This window comes from Theobroma cacao, chromosome 10 (genome assembly GCF_000208745.1).
Source record: "Theobroma cacao cultivar B97-61/B2 chromosome 10, Criollo_cocoa_genome_V2, whole genome shotgun sequence".
NCBI classification, from domain to species: Eukaryota; Viridiplantae; Streptophyta; class Magnoliopsida; order Malvales; family Malvaceae; genus Theobroma; species Theobroma cacao.
Window position 1 is genome coordinate 18,556,967 of NC_030859.1, and position 19,399 is coordinate 18,576,365.

Sequence of the window (19,399 nt, forward strand, 5' to 3'; positions counted from 1 at the left end):
AAAATCAGCCCATCTTCCACCCCATGGCCGGCCAAACCAGCAAGAAGAGAGAGAAAATAAAAACAAAACCCTAGAGAGAGAAAATCAAAGAAAAAGTGTGAATTTTCAAGGAAATTAAGTGAAAAAGGTAAGATTTTTTCTATTAAGCTTGAGTTTTCTTATTCCCAAGCATTTCTCCTTATTTTTCATGATTAAATTGCATGTTTTCATGGCTGGTCATATGGGTCTAGAGAGAGAAAATTATTGGATTGATTTGATTTTGATATAAGTTAGTGTTTCGTTTTAGTTTAGCATGTTAGTAAACAAAATACGTAGAAAAACATTCATTTTTCCCATTACCTAGCCTTAGCTGAATTTTCAAGTCAATGGTGAGGAAGAATGTGATGTTATTTTAGGTTATTTGATTATGAAATCATGGTTTTTTGTATGAAAATTAATGAATTATGGAAAGAAAATCAAGTAGGAAAAATTGTGACAAAGATGCACCATTTTGGCTGAATTTTTCCAAGAAGGAATATGAATGTGGCTTTGCTAATTTTTAGGTTATTTGGCTGGACATAGGTGATTTGAAGTATTAGAAAAAGAAATGGGATCAATTGGAGCTAAATTGGATGCGTATTTCAATTTATCGAGTGAAAAACCGAAATAGGTCAATACGGTGTCTAGGCAAAATTTAGACGTTTTGCATTTCATACCATGCATTAGTTATCTAAATTAGTTATTTCAATTTAAGGGCAACATAGTAAATTCCTTAATTTTATACTGTGTCAAGGTGATGTGCCATTCGACAAAGGCAAGGAAATTACGTTTGGGGATCACTAAGCTGAGTACACCCGAAATCTGAACTTTTGAAACCTGTGAGTGAACCTATTATCGTCTTAATTATCTAGAGTAGTTTTATACAATTATGTGATTTTATGAAAAATGGGTTTAAATGGTAAATTACTATATTTTAGGAGAAATTGTGATTTTATAAAATGATTTTATAAATTTTCTGAAAAATCGAATACTGGTTTTGAAAATAGAGTAATTGGAGACTGCCTGCTTGTGTTGTAAATTTATGGTTTTAAATTGAATGGCTTATGACAATAAATGAGCATGAATGGCTAAACTGATTTTGGTATTAGAATTATTTGTACTGTGTATTCAGCATTGAGAGGCTAGGTTACGATAAATTGTCATATCATGCAGAAAAAGATTTTATAAATCAGGTGGTAGATAAAATTATCTATAGTCACTGCAGTGGTGGGGGGGTTCCGTGGACCAACCTATTAGAAGGGCACGGTAAACTCTTTTATATTTTCACATCGGTCGTAGAGGCGCGTAAGGTATCTCCTGAGGTGGGCTTTTTTAGTGCACTTCATGTGGACCACCGCGTGAGAGTGAGACTCAGCCAACGTCAAGGAACGGCTGTGATGTTCAACAAAAAATGTGTTTTATGTGAAATATGAATTTTTAACAGTCTTGTCGGACTTGGTTGGATGCCCTGCGTAAGGTATTACCGAGTATGAGTTTTGACACGAGCCAAAGTTTTAAGGAATTCTTAAGCCAAATTGATTACTCGATTTATATGGATTGATTTTATTTAGTTGAAATGAGTTGAAAGGTAATGAAATAACAATATGATGACTTATTTTAATTCGTCTCCATTTAGTCGTCTTTAGATTATTTAGATGGTGTTTGTTTACTCACTGAGATTTTATAATCTCACGCTTTTTTTTTATCCCATCATTTCAGACCGGGTTAGCTTGTAGATAGCAGACATCGTCGAAAACTATAGTTGGCCATACTACTTCAAAAACTGTAGGTTTACTATCTTTACTACATTTTGGTCGAATTTGAAATTTTTGACAAAAAATGATCAAAATGCCCCTGTGAAGTGAAATTTATTTTTTCACTGTTTTAAATCGGAAAAAGACTTAAAAGCCTCTAAAATGCGACATTTGGCAATGACTAACCACATGGGAGATAAGAAACTGATACGAAAGCCTTGCGAGGTCTCGATATGGTATTCGGGGGATGAGTGTCTATCTAGACATCGCGACGGTTGTCACGGGCTCAAGGATGGTTCCGGGTCGTGACAATTAAGTTGGTATCAGAGCAAAGGAAAAAATAACCCTATCATGAGAACTCTCGCATATGATCTGTGGCGAAGTATGACACTCCGCCTAGGAGCTTAGAAAAGGAGGGAAGGGACTGCTCCCGGTACGTCCCGGAGAGAAGTGCACCTCTTACCGAGTGCTCTGATAAGTACTATTTGATGCCACCATGCCCTAAGGGGTGGGAAGAATTAAGTTGATATCAGAGCATTTGGTTTTAAAAATCTGAGTTTTTGGGTTTAAAGTTGGTTTAAAGTTGTTTTAAAGTTACTTTAAAAACTACAATGTTAGTGTGGCCCAAGTTAAGTTAAGTTAAGTTAAATTTGATAGAATAGAATAGTGTGCATATGATCGAAAGCTAGTTTGTAAGTTATAGTTTTCATGATTATGAAATATATAAAGATTATCAATATATGGACATACACTTGGAGTTGTAATTTACAAGTTTGGAGTATTTAAGATATGATTAAATGGAATTGGCATTAGTTAAGGTACGTAAATTTTCTAATTAAATTCTATGGAGTATGCATGATAGTAGAATTGAGGAATATAGTGTCGTGATACTATATGGTAAAGTTACTATACAATATGGAAAGAGTGTTCTAAAGTGAGATTTATTGACTGATGATAAGTGATGGGCAATCTGAGATACATGTAGCTATGAATAAATTTGGAGATTTTTGCTTGAACAAACTCGTACTAAATGTTATGGTAAAGATATATGAATGTTAGTGGCAAAATAAATACGTTAAATCAATGTTTTGGTCGCACATTTGTGATAGAAAGTTAGTCTTACTAATTGGTGATAGAAAATAAATTTAATTCTAGAAATGTGAACATAACATTTAACATTTTTCTTTCATTGATTTTTTTTTCAGACAAATCTAAGTGATAATTAACATATAAATTAAAATTTTATTAATTAGCTTAATTCAACATAAGTGCTTGAATCAAAAGCTATGTAGTCTTTATTTTGATGATGGTAGCGGTGCGGTGGCATTGATGGCCATTTTCATTTGGACGGCACACAATTGCGATTGAGTACTACAAATAAAATAATTAGCTCCAAAAGGCCAAAGGGTTTTTATCATCTCCTGAATCAAACTCGATGGCTCCGTCGTTAACTGTGCATGTGTCATGTCCTTTTTTATCCACCACTACCACGTTGAACAATTATTCATCATATATGAATTCTACAATAAATTAAGACAATCATAAGTTATCAATGAACAATTCTCATTATATACATAAGAAAATTTATTAAAAAAACTTTAAAATGTTTGAATATTAAAAAGAGTATAGAATATTAATAAAAAATTTGAAATGACTGTTGCAAGAGAATTAGCTCTTCATGTTACATGATTAATCTAAAATCAATTCATAATCAATTATGTATATACCTAGAATATCGCCGGCATGGAAATTCTTCCCTCTAGTCCAGCCTTCTAGGCTGATTGATGGGTCCCAACCATTATCATCTCCAACCACATAGGTCGTTGGCGCTGAATGAATGGTCTCATATTGGAGCATCAAAAGTAGCATTGCTAGGGCTAGGATTGAGCTGCCTCTAACTATCTTTCTCATTTTCTTATGAACTAGCAATATTCAAACTTGTTGTCGGTGAAACATTGCAAGCTTGAAAACAAGGTAATTCATTTTATAGAGGGCAAAGATTGAAAAGACAATTAACCTGACATCCCTCTTTTTGGAAAACCAATGGTTTTCCAATAATATATGATTTGTGTAATTTTTGGATAGAATAAAGATTTTGTTAACCACTTGTTATCCATGAGAATATATCATTCTGTCAATTCCGATTCTTTACTAAATTGACAGATTTCTATATCAAATATTTATATATGAACACTTAAGTTTTGAACAAAAATCTATAAACACCTAATCATCTATCTATAAAATGCTAAAATGGTAATTAACCAAATTTATTAGGAAAATATTATATTTGTTTTATCAATAAATTAATTTGACTAAATACCCAAATAAGTCCCCAACTATATCAAGAAAGTCAATTTAGCCTCTATTCTTTTATTTCGTTCATATAAGCTCTTAAACTTTTATTTTAGATCAAATAAACCCCTCTTACTTATTTTAACAGATGACATGGCATAAAAAATTATTAACTTGAAATTGAGTTTTTTTCTTTTCAAATGTCCAAAAATTATTAGTTAAAGATTTGAAACAAAAAATTAAAAAAAACACTAATTATTTCAAACTGATTACCATCTTCCTAATTGAAGCAATTAGTGTTTTTTTGTTTCAAATCCCTAACTAATAATTTTTAGACATTTGGATGAAAAAAAAACCTAATTCCTAATCAGTAATTTTTTATATCACGTCATCTACTATGTAACATTGACGTCATCAAGATAACACATCAACATGTCATGCGAAAAATGACGTGGCATAAAAAATTGTTGATTATACCATTAACTAATGAAAGTTAGTCAATAATTAGTGTAATGGACTTATTTGACCCAAAATAAAAGTTTAGGGATTTATTTGAATGCAATATAAGAATAGAGGTTAAACTGACTTTCTTGATATAGTTCAAGAATTTATTTGCATATTTAGACTAAATTATATAATATATTACTTGTTATATAATCTAATGTTATAATACTCGAAAGAATCTAGAAACTATTTTTAAAAATTTAAATAAATTTTTATTTTTTTATTATATTTAATCAAGTCTTTATATTTTTATTTTATACAAATTAAACCCTTATAACTAATGGTTGGCTAATTACTATTAATTAAAATATTATATATTATTTTATATCTACGTGATATTAATGTAATATGTTGAGATGTCATAATAAATAATGATATGATATGTTGATGTGACATGATGATACAATCATATAATATTATTTACCATCCACATCAACATCACGTGACATAAAATTACAAGTAATTATAAAATTTTATTTAATTCAAAATAAAATTATAAGAATTAAATTGAACGTAATAAAAGAATAAATTTTTATAAATTTAATATCAAATGATATCAACTCAATTGATCCATCGATTAAAAAACACATTATTTAATAATATTACATAAATTAAAAGACATATTAGTCCTTTACTTTTCTTTAAATAACAGATTAAATCTACTCCTATTTAAACTGACACATTTGTGCCTATTTTTTTCTCTATTTTAAACCTATACATTGAATTATTCTTATTTTATCCTTTTTATATTTTTAAATAAATATAATTGTGTTCTCTTTAAACATTTTTAGATAATAAAATTTTTTATTAATTCAGCCACGTATTGGGTGCCAATTAAAAATTAACTTTAATTAAAAAAAATACTATTTAATATATTTATACGCAATGTACTGGCAATATATAATATTTATACATCACCAATTACTTATATAGTATCAACTCATAAATATATGAAGATAAAAATTGAAAATAAATTCAAAATAAATATTTTTATAATTATAAATATTTATTTTTAAAAATGTTTAATTTTAAAATTTATTTATTAAAAGAACTAACAAATTGAAGAGAAAAAATGATAAATAGTTCCCACATGGGCTCTTGGTCCTACCCACCAACCTGACAACAACATGCATTGGTTCCCCTTTAAAAAGCGTGTGGATTTGTGTGAGATGTGGATGTGGCGGCATCAGTTTGATCAAGGCAACGACAAGCCACAAAAATCCCATTCGTCACCTGCCTTGAGCTTATCCCAATTGTCCAAAGTAGTTTGTTGTCCTTGGTTGTTGATAAGCAATCTTCTCTTTCCTCTATCCTCTTTCACATGACAAAGACCCTAGATCTCTCTTGATCAAGACCAATTAGGAGAGAAAAACAACTACTAACCAGGCATCAGCCATGGCAACTCTAACGTTTCATTCATTGACAGGAACCCTGGAAAGGATCCCAGCATCATGTTCTTGTTCAAACCCAAGGATGTCAACTTCTTTCCATTGCAATTCCAAGGGTGAGAAAAGGGTGTCAAGAATGACAGTAAAAGCTATGGGGGCAGCCAAGTATAAAGGGACTCAGATGAGGGAGAAGCAGCTGGCTGAGATGATTGAGAAGAAAGTGACAGAGGCCAAGGAAGTTTGTGAAGGAGACGAGACTTCTGATGAGTGCAAGGTGGCTTGGGACGAGGTTGAAGAGGTAAGCCAAGCCAAGGCTGATCTCAGGCTTAGACTTGAAATCGAAAAGAAAGATCCTCTTGAATTTTTCTGCCAGGAGAATCCTGAGACTGAAGAGTGCAGGGTCTATGAAGATTGATGAAGAAACCCTTTCTCTTGTCTAGTTTCATCAGTTTTATATGGTGGAAAAAAATGGCTGCAAGGAATTAAGAAGATCTGTAGAACAGTTAACCAACTTTCTTTGTTTGGGGATTGAGTTATTGTTGTTAGTGCATGGTATGTATCTATACTGTTATGCTATGTTTCTTTCAGTTTTAGATGAATTGGATTAATTAAGATAGCTGAAGCTCAAATTATATTGTAAAACCTTGTTGTTTTTAGCATAATACAATGTTTGTTGGAGAAATTGAGATATTTGCCCATTGATTTGAGCTATGAGTAGAGCCTGCAACAAACAATGAAGCAGTCAGTCTGCAGATCAAGATCAAAATCAGCCCAATTTCGAACTCACCATTTGGTTTGGTCCATACTCCATAATGTTATTATTAAGAGTCTTAATTATGTTTAAACCACAATTTTATGTATTTGATAGGACTTTGAGTTTTGCACTCCAATATCTATGCAAGGAAAATAAGCTTGAACCAAGTAATTTCCAATATCTACCTCCTAATATGAAGTTGAAGATACCTGTTACCCACCTCTCCTCACCTCCGGCTTAGTACCAGTACCCACCTCACCTCCGGCTTAGTACCAGTACCCACCTCACCTCCGGCCCATGCTGAGCCACAGTTAAGGGTGACACCCGATACGAGTATTAAAATTTTTACCCTAACCCCTCCCGAATCCGAATATAGGATATTCAAATCCTATGTTATTCGGTTGAGTATTAAAACCATAAGTGAAGGCTGCTCAACTTGAAAATGTTTGTATATGCACTACCTGTACATTAGACCGTAACATATTCAACGCAATCAGGCAAGCCACTAACACAATACCTAATAAACTCAATACGAAAGCAACAGAAAAGATAATATAACAATAACGGAGTTCAAACAGGCAGCGAAACTGGTCCAAACCAATTGAGGCACACATCGATGGACTACCAGGTAACAAAGGCATGCCTTATGCAACCAAAATAATATATGCTACATACATGAGTGCTTAGCATAAATATAAACTCATTTTAGCAAAATAGTGAATAGTGGAATGGAGCTCAACCATGATAAAGCAGATCAAGAAGATGGCTGTAAAATGATAAAATCCACGTTTGAGGTAGAGTTGGGCAGTCATATCAATTAAAGAAAGAGGTACAGGAATTAAAAAACAAAACATGATCTACTCTTTCCCACTGTCCTCATCAGGACCTGCTGCTTCCTTGGCATCAACAGTGAAATTATACTCCTGATCACAACCAAGGTATGAATCACACATGAAATAGAGAGTGTACGCCTTCTTTGCAGCTTCTGTGGGAGCAGCAAATTCAAGCTTGACCTTTGCCTTCCTCTGAAGAGACACCCTCTTGATAGCGAGCAGCTGGTTACTCCTGGTCTCACCAACAACCAGCCACCAGCCTTCTTCTTTTGCTTTTGGGTACCTGGGAGCATCAACTGGTCCCACCTCTGTCCTCCCCTCTAGATCCCTTTCAAGGGTAACCTGCAACGTGACATTTTCCCCAGCCCTCACATTCTCACCCTCTAGCACGTCATATGACAAATCAATGTTAGGGAAACGGTTACAGAACTTTGCAATGTCCAGCAGCTGCAAATCAGACATCTGCAACAGCTCACGTCTCTCATCATCTTCCATCTCCACCAAATCAAAAATAGTCTCTATATTCTTCCCAGGGTTCTCCTGACACCTCTTGGCCAGATCCTTAGTGAAGTGTGGAAGCTGTAGAAGCATTGAATCACGCTCCCACATTCCTTGTGTCACCATTTGGCTCACTTCCATTGCAAGAAGAGCAAGGCTCAACCAACCATTGCTGGAAATAACATCAACCATAGCTTGAAGCAGCCTAGTAGCATACAAGAGCACCTCTCGCTGGTCTAGTGCTAGGTTACCTCCCACATGCTGCCTAGTGAAGTGGGCTTGGAGCAGTGCATTTGCTTTGACATGTGGGTCTGTGCACCTGGGGTTTTCAAAGGAAAACCTCTGGTGATTAATTAATCTTCGAAGAACGTCTTCTTCCCCAGGTCGTATAGGAAGTTGAGCATACTCAGAAGCTGAGGCTAAAATCTCCAGGAGACCCTTCATCTTTGTTTTGGAAGTCAAAGATGAACTGAAACGCTCAATTGTAGTGTAACTGATGTAATAGTAAGAGGCTATCATGCCAAGATTCAAAGGAGAAAGATCCATGTCATCCTCTATGGTAATACATTTACTTGCTTCCAAATCTGTTAATGTGTTCTCAACAAGCTCCGATAGGTGATCAGAGAGATGCCTGTGACTTACTCCCTGGAGATTGTAGTAATTTGGATTTTGAGTGAGCCTCCTATACATGAACGTCCAGGTGAGATAATCCACAGCATCTTGCTTGTTCTCAATAACAAGCGCAACAATTTCTGCATTAAAGTTATCGTGTAGAAAATGGTGCAAATGGCTTTCCACAGGGAATGCTTCATACAAAAACTTCTTGTAATACTCTTTACGAGGGGCATGACAGAGGATGACACATTTGCCAGAATTATCAAGAAGAGGACGACTAGCATGGCCCATCATCTGCAACAAATCTGTAACTGGGTAATCAGTGTGAGCATTTTCTCTCCCATCATAATACTGTGTACCCATTACAACCACCAAGTGTGCTGATAACGGCACTCCCCAGCATAACGAGCTGCTCATAACACAAACCTGAATCCACCCAGCTTCAAACAGCTGTGATACAACTTCTTGATCCAAACTGTTCAAACCTTCATGCAAGTAGCCAACTCCATGTTCTAGAGTGGTTCTCAATGTTTCTTCACTAATTTTGTCAACAAAAGGCTTCAGTTCTTCAGCAGATCGCAAACGAAATGCTGGCTCTTCATTATCCACTTTTGAGTAACTCATCAGATCAACAGCGGTGAGTCTAACATGCTTCCTTGTAGGAACAAACACAATAGCAGGCTTCCCATTCTTGGCATGTTGAACAACAGCAGTATATGTGGGTTTTGTCATCGCTTGCATCCTTGCTTCAAAATTGGCTATATCCACCCCTTGAATGTGTATTTCTAGTGGTACAGGACGAACTCCAGGGGGGAAATTGAAAAGGCCATGAGAAGTAGCTCCTATCCATTCTCCAAGGTCCTTGGCATTTGCAAGAGAAGTAGAGAGAGCCACAATCCGGATCTTGTTCTCGATCTGACTTGCAATATATCTCATCCTAGAGACAATCACCTCTAACACTGGACCACCTTGACCACCAATCAAGTGAAGCTCATCAACAATGAAAACACTTACCTGCTGAACATACTTCCGCTGTTTCCAGCGACGAGAAAGAGCATCCCATTTCTCTGGTGTACTGATGACTATTTGACCTTTCTCAAGCAACTTCAAATCCATTGACGTTTCCCCTGTTAACTCAACCACCCGCATTCCAAGACCCCTGCCAAACTTCTTCTCCCAATCACGATATCGTTCCTTGGCAATAGCCTCAAGAGGTGCAATATACACTACTCGCATAATGCTATCAGGCCCTTTTTGATGATTCCTCAATATAGCAAACTCAGCACATATGGTCTTTCCGCTCCCCGTTGGTGCGGCCACTAGAACATTATCATCCGTATTATACAAAACAGTGAAGACTTGAGTTTGAACAGGATTAAAATGCTTAAAATCTTGATAAAGTGCTTCATAAGATGGATTCCTCAACGCAGTCACAGGCAAGGGCTGTAAATCCAACAACTCAGTTGGGGGAGGGTACTTCTCTGGTAGAATAAGATGCCTGAAAGAGACAGGTAAAATGGTCTGTGAACCAAGCCATTTATCTGAGACAACACGAATGAAATACTGAGGAGGCAACGGTTCATAAATCGGCACTGTGAAGTTCAAAGTGTGGTCCTCATCAATATACTGCTTCTTCAGCAAAAAATACTCATGGTGAAGAACATACTCACCATCATTATCCTCAACAATCACCCAAAATGGCTCTACATAACCGTGAACCTTATCCTCCCACTGAAAATCTGGTGTTATTGTAAGTTCAACCCTCAAGACAGTTCGTGTAATTGGTTGAACATGGGCTGCAAGGTTTAGCTTTGGGAACTGGTGAATGAACCTGTGAAGCGTTCTTCCCATCTTTTGGAAACGAATGAGCTCTCCAATCTCTTGTGATGACAGATCATAGTACCTATCCCAGGCCAAATCTTTCTTCTCCAACTTCATAAGAATTTCATTTGGGATGCCATGGAATTGGCGAAGAGGTGTTTGAACATTCCACATCCTCTTAGTAACCATTTTACACAAGTTCAAAGCCTTCTCAGCCAATTGTGCCCATCCTCTTTTCAAAACAATCTCAAAAAGTGCTCTTAAAAGACGTCCAGCACTCTGAGTTATGTACACCATGTCAGATGTCAATGACAGCCCTTCAAGCTTTAACTGAGAAATATATGCTTGCAGCAAAACATTGATTTTTGCACTAGGCTCTTCCAAGCTTTCCTTAATAGGAATCGGAACACGGTCCAAAAGCTTTGCTAGCTCCATTTTCTCATCTTGCCTGACTGTCACATACTTGAATTCTTCACTGAGTGAAAACAACCGGTAAAGTTCTATATCCCCCATGGTTGGCTTCAGATGCTCATTATATGTGGAGATTGTCCCGTGAGTTATATAGTAGTAGCTAGCAATGCGGCCCAAATCTGTCACTTGGAAGTATCCACTTTTTCTATCATACTTGACCAAATTATTCTTGTCCAATATAGTTGCAGCAGAATGGATCTGCCCAAAAACAAGGAAAAGGAAAGGAAGATTAATAATGAATTAAATCACAGGAATAACAGTAAAAGTAAAACAGAATTATAAAGGTTCAAATCATAACATGACATAAGAAGCACAGTAGTGTATTGTTTCCTTTTCATATCTTAATAGAACATTCATCAACCATCAGTTTCTCCAGTTTAAAGAATTATTAATATTAAACCAAATACAGCAACTGACACTATCAACAAAGAGAGGGTACAAAACTGGTCACATGGACAAATTCTATCTAATGACAGATTGAATACAAAATGTTTTTTCAGCCACCAACCCAGAGAAAATGGAAAACAGAAAGGCAATAGAGCTGTTCACAGCTAAATCTAATGTGCATGCAAAAGAAGGAAAAACAGTACTACAGAATTAGAGATAATAATGTGTAAGAACTGTATGCTTACCAAATCAGCCCTCCTCTCATCCAAAGTTAAGTCTCTAGAAAGAACATCAGCTGGCAAGCCATACAGTGTGGGATTCCTCAACATGCGAACATACAAGTATGTGTATGTAATCCAATTGCAGGCTTCTCTTGCATTCTGAACGGTTCCCAGAACAATTTCTGCATTCAACTGATCAGCCAGTTTGGATACAAACTGGCTTTCAATAGGTAGCTGTTGATTCATCAAAGAAAGGTAGTATTGAAGTTCACTGTGTCCAGTGATGATGATACCTTCCCCATATGAATCATACTGAGGTCTCCCAGCACGACCCAGCATCTGCATCACATCCAGAGGGCTTAGCTCAGTCCATGCTCCTTTTTCTGGACTGTAAATCTGGGTCCCTTTGATAATGACTGTGTGAGCAGGCAAGTTCACACCCCAAGCAAGAGTTGCAGTTGATACCAACACTTGTACATGTCCATCAGCAAAGAGTTCTTCAACAATTTGGCGATCAGTCCTTGCCAACCCAGCATGATGGATTGCAAAACCATAAGGTAGTAGATCCTTGAGATCATTGCTCTTAACCATATCAGTGTGACTCTGCAGAATCTCACGACTTGCAGCATCCTCTTTCAAGAACCTACTAAGGGTATCATTAGCAAGAGCAGTGTCACGTACTGCACGAGCTGTTTTAGTAGTTTCCTTACGTGAATGAACAAAAATAAGGACTTGATGCTTCCCTGCCACAGCCATTACCTTTTCATAACAAATATCATTCATCAACTGGAACCTCTGCAGTGGCTTCTTAACTGTGATTCCAATATACTGTTGAGAGAGAGGGACAGGTCTGTAGCTATTGTCAAAATGAAATAGTCCTTCTTTAAGATCAACACGCAAAAATAAAGCCACATCTTCATAATTAGGAAGTGTAGCCGAGAGCCCTACCAATCTGATATGCTCTTTCGTGGTTTCAATTTGCCGAACAGTCCTGGCAACAATACTTTCAAGGACAGGTCCTCTATTATCATGAAGAAGATGAATCTCATCAATGATAAGAAGTTTCACCTGCTGCGTGTATGTACGATCCCCAGACTTTCTGGTAATAATATCCCATTTCTCAGGAGTTGTCACAATAATCTGAGTCTCATCAATTTGTTGTCGAGTCAGTGTCTGGTCTCCACTAAGTTCCCTCACTGTCACACCATATGCCTCCAAGCGGTGAGAAAGATTACCCACAACTTCAGCAACTAGAGCTTTCATAGGTGCCACATAGACAATCTTATAGTTGCTGTGGTTAATTGAACCATCAGAATCCATATTTAAGGCAAGTTGCTGCAGTATGGTGAGTACAGCAACATTAGTTTTCCCTGCCCCAGTAGGAGCACACAGTAGAATGTTATCTGCTGCAAAAAGGGCAGTTTCATACACTTTACTCTGTACCCTGTTCAACTGTTGCATCCCTTTGAAGGCTGGTTGTGCCCATTCTGGCATCTCAGATATCTTTACAAGCCTCTCATCGGATTCCAACGGTTTTGACTTTGGTGCTGGCACATGGACTTCCTCATACCCCTTGGCATGATGCTTGTAAGAACCCATGGGGAGCTCACACTTTTTATTTGCCATCAAAAGACCACCCTGTTCAAAAGCAAGACTGTCCAGATCAAGCAACTGGCGCTGACCCTTCAACCAACCACCATCAGTATCTCTGTCAGCAAGACCCCTCCTGTCCCTATCCCCATCTCCAACACTCTCATCCTTGAGTCGACGAGCCTCTTCTCTGATACTCTTCTCCAAGTTCTTCTGCCTTTCTTTAGCAGTTGCCCTAGTGGCATGCAACTGCTCAAGAATTGCAGCCAAATCTGGACCCAAGCTCATCATTTCCTCCTCAATCTTCTTCCTCTCTTCTTGGTCTTCAGCCCTAGCCAAACGGGTGCACCACACAACCTTCAGCCGGTTCCGCAACAGATACTTGATAAGGCTGAACTTATCAAACTGGAGATGCACCAATAGCTTGGTCTCAACCTCTCTGTCATCACCCTCAGCAAGTATCTTAAGCACCTCTTCAGCAAGCTTCTGGCACTGTTGTGGGTCAATTTGTTGATCATAAGCCTGGGAGATCTTCCTCTGAAGCCAATAAGCATCAATGTCCTGTACATTCAGACTCATCCCTTCATTAGCCTCATGCATGTCATCATCATCAATTCCACCACCCATCTGCATAGCTCCAGCACCATTTTCCACCCCATCATCATCATCATCCTCATCCTCCTGCACCATATCAAGATCACTCTCCTCTTCCTCATCTTCATTCTCTTCAAACTCGACAGCAACCCCCACATCATCATCAAGACCATCATCCCCATTCCCCATTGAACCCCCACCTCCCTCACCCCCATCTTGATAATCTGTGATCAACTTCCCAATTGAAACAAGCTGATCAAAAACCTGACTAGGAATTGGATTCAACAACTTCTCAATCTCCTTCTTCTTATCCGGATTCTTAATCCCCTCATTCTTAAGCACAGCCAAAATCTCATCCGCTGCACCACTAACAATATTAAGCGGCTGTCCGCCCAACTGCTGCTGAATCAAACTCAACATAGCCTCATAAGCTGCCCTAGTCTCCTTCGTCTTCGGCTGATAAACCCCTTCCTCCGTAACACTCAAAACACTCTCCTCATGTAGCCGACGCCTCTTGGTTTTCCTAACGGGAACAGGTTCAGCCAGAGGGTCCCGTTCTTTCTTCTTTTTTGACTTCTTAAGCTTCTCATCTAATTCCAGTGGTCTACCTTTATAAACACGGTCACCGAACGATCTAGGGTCAATTTTTCCCCAGAGAGATTCCGGCTCTCCGGTGGGCTCGTGAGTATCACGCGGCCGAGAATCAGTGGTAAGAACTAAGCTCGAATTCGCCCTATATTCGTACTGTTTGAACCGGGCGTGTGCCTCAGCACCGCCGCCCAAATGAGCCATTGTTTCAAACTCAAATCAAATTTGCAGGAACCCTAAAAAGCATAAATTTAACAAATTCAGAATTCTTATTTTCTTATAAATAAAACAAAAACCCTAAAACCCTAACTAAGTGAGAACAAAGGAGTAACATCTAGAACGGGTAAGAAATACTCACAAAACCGCGACGTTCGCCAGTGTTATAGATCCCGGCGAGTTTCAGAGTTTGTTTTCTGGGTTAGTTACGTGGCTGAAAAGAAACTATAAACAGAAAAGGGAAACGGGGGTCGAGGCCAGGGCACAGCCTTAAAGGTAAGGAGCCGGTTTTCTTTGGTTTTGGGCGGTTTTCTCTATACCTCCAGAGTTCGTGGATTGGGCTTGATTTGCTCAAGCCCAATCTTTTTGCACGTAACGAATTTATTGCTTTTAAGTTTTAACATTAATGTGAAATTGAAACCTAAAGATGAAGCAAATCAATGTAAGCTCTTAACTCTTCCTAATTTATGAAATATATTCAATTTTAATATCAATTTATTAATTATCCAATATTATTACAATTAAGAAAAAAATTAATGAAAAATTCATTAGAATTGTTATTTCAAAATGGATAAATCTTATAAATATTTGTAATAAAAGTCATTTGATATAATTAAAATTATTATTCGCAAATTAGATAAATTTTATTTATTTTTTATAAAAAAAATATTTACAATGATAATTTAAAAATATAATGAGTAAAAAAATCTATTTTCATTAATTAAAAACTTTTCAATACATGTACTTCTATATATATTACGCATATAAATAATATATAGACATAATAAATTTTATTAATATATTATATATATATTGGATAATTGACAGATATTGTTATCCAGAAGAAGCAGGAAGCCCTTGCTAAAAAGAACAAAACAAACAATTAACAGGATCCCTCACATATATCTTGTTCTTAATTTATTTTACCAAAATGCAACAATATTGTTTAATATTACACAAATTTCCATCATTATCGAAAGAGAATACTTGTTGTCACCACATGTGTCGTAAATCTAACTTTAATATATAAGATAGATTTGGGGTTGGGTTGTTTATTGAATTGACGACATTTAAAATCGTGATGCCAAGTGACATTATGGTTATTAATAATTAGAACATGATTTTAATCAATTACCATTTGTTATCGTTTAATTCAACCCTAAGAAGGTTTTTTTATTTTATTTTTATTTCTTGTGATTATTTTGGGATGAACTCCAAACTTTTTAAGCAATGTTATGATGATAAAAATAAATGCTTATGATTATTTTAGGATGAATTCCAAGCCAATATCATCATTAGTCTTTATTATTAGTTTCTTAAGTTGTAACAGTGAATCCTTAGAATTTGAGTAAGGATGTCAAAATTTCCACACCTTCAAAGTCTAAAGTTTGGTAGGTGACGACTGGGTCAATTCGATCCTTACTAGTTGGTCCCATAATATGTCAGTTTTGTTGTCTAATTTTCTGCCATTGAAGTTTGAGCCACATAGTTCATTATTGCACACAAGCGAGCATTATCTTGGGCAATTAAAGCACCATGGTTTCCTTTCCCTCTCCCTTTCGTATCCTGACTTTAGTTCAACTTTTTTTTGGATTTACATCCCTCCAAGCTTCTTTACTTGATCCCAATTCAAGCAACTCCTCAGCAACTTGCAATGAGATTGAGAGGAAAGCACTTCTTCGGTTCAAAGCAGGCCTTAAAGACCATTCAGGCAGGCTTTCTTCATGGTTTGGCAAAGATTGTTGCACATGGTCTGGTGTTGGTTGCAACAAGCTGACAGGTCATGTCACAAAGCTCGACCTCAGAAATCCTTATGACCATTCTTACCAACAAAGCGCAAGTGTTGTCGTGGCTTTTGAATTGGCAAGGTTAAGTGGTAAGATAAATCCTTCACTCCTTGTTTTAAGGTACTTGAATTATTTGGATCTAAGCTTGAATAATTTCCAAAATACTCCAATACTAAAGTTCATTGGTTCACTGAGTAAATTAAGTTATCTTAATCTTTCTAGTGCATCCTTTGTTGGTTTGGTCCCTCATCAACTTGGAAATTCGTCAAACTTGAAATGTCTTGATCTTTATTCTGAGCCACTAAAAGATTCTCAAAACATTTGGGTTTCTGATTTGAGTTGGATAATTGGATTTTCTTCATTGAAGTACTTGAATTTAGGATATGTGGAGCTTAGTTTGGCATCAACAAGTTGGCTACTAGCTATTAATATGCTTCCTTATATTAAAGAGTTGCATTTGCCTGTCTGTGCTCTCACCAAGTGCCTTACTCTCTTCCATTTGTGAACTTCAGTTCCATTCTCGTCCTCGATCTTCAAGAGAACTTCTTCAATTCTTCACTGCCTCAATGGTTGTTTAATATCAATAGCAATCTTGTCGTCTTGAACCTAGGACATACATTCTGAGGGTACTCTTTACATGATGTTGATTGGGGAAATTTTTGCCACTTGCAGACTCTAGATCTATCATCTAATGAAGTGAGTGGAGAATTAGACAAATTTGTGAGCAGTTTATCTAAATGTGGCAACATTAGCTTGGAAATGTTACACTTATGGTCTAATAATTTGTCAAGCCAAATACCTACACCATTGGGACATTTTAAGAATTTGAAATCTCTTCGCCTTCTAGATAATCCAATCTCTAGTTCAATTCCAGCATTTATTGGAAATTTGTCATGCATAGAGGAATTATACATCAACAACGGCAAGTTGAATGGAGCCATCCCTGAAAGTATAGGACAGCTTAAATATTTGGTCGAAATATATCTTGAAGGTAATTGGAATGGTGTCATATCTGAGGCTCATTTCCTCCACCTAAAAAATCTTAAGACCTTATACTTATTATCTAGGAACAAGTCTCTAACATTTGATGTTAGAAGGGATTGGGTTCCTCCTTTCAATTTGGAGCTTATCTTTATCAATTATTGTGAAATTGGTCCCAACTTTCCTACATGGGTCAAGACACAAAGGAAACTGAGGTTTCTAAGTCTTGAGGAAGTGGAGATCTTAGATAGAATACCTGATTGGTTTTGGGAACAAACTCTACAGCTTCGAAACTTGCGGCTCTACAATAACAAAGTAAGAGGAAGGCTTCCCAAATCTCTAAAATTTGCACCAGGTGCCTTTACTGTAAACCTAAGTTCTAACCTCTTTGAGGGTCCACTTCCACTTTGCTCAAGCATCAGGATTCTTTCTTTAAGAAACAACTCTTTTTCAGGACCGATTCCAGAAAACATTGGTCAAAAGATGTGGATGGTGGAATACTTAGATCTTTCTAAAAACTTTCTTAGTGGTACTATTCCTTCTTCCATAGGCAAGTTTAAAAAGTTGCAAGTTATGTATCTTTCAAACAACCTCCTTTCAGAAAAAATCCCCTGGTGGAAACATTTGACAACCTTTAGAGTCTTAGATTTCTCTAAGAACAATCTTTCTGGCAATATTTCTAGCTCAATATGTTCACAACTCAGGCTTCACATATTGAAACTGAGTGGTAACAATCTTTCAGGGAAACTCACAACCTTACAAAACTGTAGTGGACTATCAGAACTCGATCTTGGAAATAACCAATTTTATGGAAGAATTCCAAAATGGATTGGAGCAAGGTTATCATCTTTATCGATATTGAGCTTGAGAGGAAATTTGTTTAATGGAAACATTCCTCAAAATTTATGTCATCTTTTCGATCTTCATATTTTGGAGCTTCGACATAACAATTTATCAAGACAAATCCCACCATGTCTAGGCAATCTAAGCAGGTTGAGTTACTTGGTCCCTTATTCTCCTCAAGCACCTGGTTATCATCCTGTTTACTGGAATGAAATGGAGTTCAATGTCAAAGGTAGAATACTTGAATTTTCCTTGATACTCGATCTCGTGAACATCATAGACCTATCAAAGAATAATCTACAAGGAGAAATCCCAAGGGAGATAACAAATTTCTCAACCTTAGATACCTTGAATTTGTCATGGAACCAACTTACTGGAAACATACCAGAGAAGATAGGAAATATGCAATGTTTGGAAACTCTTGACCTCTCAGGCAATTATCTTTTCGGCCCAATTTTTTCAAGCATGTTGGACATAACATCCTTGAACCATTTGAATTTGTCATACAATGACTTGTCTGGATCAATTCCATCAACCAACCAATTCCAAACCTTTAATGACCCTTCTATTTATGAAGGCAACCCAAAACTTTGTGGATACCCATTGCCAATAATTTGCTCAACACCCAAGAATGATCAGCCTAAGAGTCAAAAGGACGAAAGCAAAGCTAAATATATGGCTGAAGTGTTATGGTTCTACTTCTATTTAGGCATGGCACCCGGATTTTTTTTGGGGTTTTGGGCTGTTTTATTTTTCTTTCATCGTTAATAAGTCTTGGAGATATGCCTTGCTCCAGTTCGTAGATGACGAAAGATAGAACTTGGGTCATGCCTTGAGTGACTATGGCTCATTTCCTCGAAAAGTTGAAAGGAAAAATAAATAGAGATTTGTGAAGATATACAACATATTTTATTAGTGTTAAACTAATTAGTTTTACATCTTTTTATAATTTCATTTATGATTAATATATTATCGAATAGTCCGATAGATTTATGATTAAAATATTAACAACTCACCTTATAGATTTAATAAGTTATTCATATACGTTATACACGTAAAATTTTAAATTAATCTGATATCTCTATTATATCAAAAAAATTGTTCTACATCGATCTAAGTAGATCTTTCTTATATTTATGTATTTAAATGTATGTATGCAGACATGTATGTAGTACAAAATAAGTCAATATTAATCTATCCTTGAACGTCCATTCATGAAGTTCTCTTATCACTTCTTGGAAACA

The 19,399-nt window shown here is 36.5% G+C and overlaps 3 protein-coding genes and 1 pseudogene across 3 annotated transcripts; 2 read left to right on the forward strand and 2 right to left on the reverse strand.

Moving 5' to 3' along the window:
- LOC108663647 lies at positions 3,068 to 3,683 on the reverse strand (annotated as a pseudogene).
- On the forward strand, positions 5,748 to 6,648 carry LOC18587158 (calvin cycle protein CP12-3, chloroplastic). The gene has a single exon (XM_007010851.2). The coding sequence runs from the start codon at positions 5,964 to 5,966 to the stop codon at positions 6,369 to 6,371; it is 408 nt and encodes a 135-aa protein (XP_007010913.2). The 5' UTR covers positions 5,748 to 5,963; the 3' UTR covers positions 6,372 to 6,648.
- LOC18587159 (DExH-box ATP-dependent RNA helicase DExH12) lies at positions 7,402 to 14,830 on the reverse strand. The gene is made up of 3 exons (XM_007010852.2): positions 14,687 to 14,830; positions 11,581 to 14,564; positions 7,402 to 11,146 (listed from the first exon to the last, which is right to left on the reverse strand). The coding sequence occupies exons 2-3, from the start codon at positions 14,530 to 14,532 to the stop codon at positions 7,568 to 7,570; spliced, it is 6,531 nt and encodes a 2,176-aa protein (XP_007010914.2). The 5' UTR covers positions 14,533 to 14,564; positions 14,687 to 14,830; the 3' UTR covers positions 7,402 to 7,567.
- On the forward strand, positions 16,081 to 18,923 carry LOC18587160 (probable leucine-rich repeat receptor-like protein kinase At2g33170). The gene is made up of 3 exons (XM_018128882.1): positions 16,081 to 16,451; positions 16,554 to 16,794; positions 17,004 to 18,923. The coding sequence occupies exons 1-3, from the start codon at positions 16,081 to 16,083 to the stop codon at positions 18,921 to 18,923; spliced, it is 2,532 nt and encodes an 843-aa protein (XP_017984371.1).

Excerpts from the sequence above, each read along its gene's own strand:
- LOC18587158 (XM_007010851.2), top strand. The coding sequence starts at position 5,964 with ATGGCAACTCTAACGTTTCATTCATTGACAGGAACCCTGGAAAGGATC.
- LOC18587159 (XM_007010852.2), bottom strand. The coding sequence starts at position 14,532 with ATGGCTCATTTGGGCGGCGGTGCTGAGGCACACGCCCGGTTCAAACAG. Across the intron at positions 11,147-11,580 it reads ATGAGAGGAGGGCTGATTTG|ATCCATTCTGCTGCAACTAT; the intron begins GTAAGCATACAG and ends GTTTTTGGGCAG.
- LOC18587160 (XM_018128882.1), top strand. The coding sequence starts at position 16,081 with ATGGTTTCCTTTCCCTCTCCCTTTCGTATCCTGACTTTAGTTCAACTT. Across the intron at positions 16,452-16,553 it reads CCTTCACTCCTTGTTTTAAG|TGCATCCTTTGTTGGTTTGG; the intron begins GTACTTGAATTA and ends TAATCTTTCTAG. Across the intron at positions 16,795-17,003 it reads TTAAAGAGTTGCATTTGCCT|ACTCTAGATCTATCATCTAA; the intron begins GTCTGTGCTCTC and ends TGCCACTTGCAG.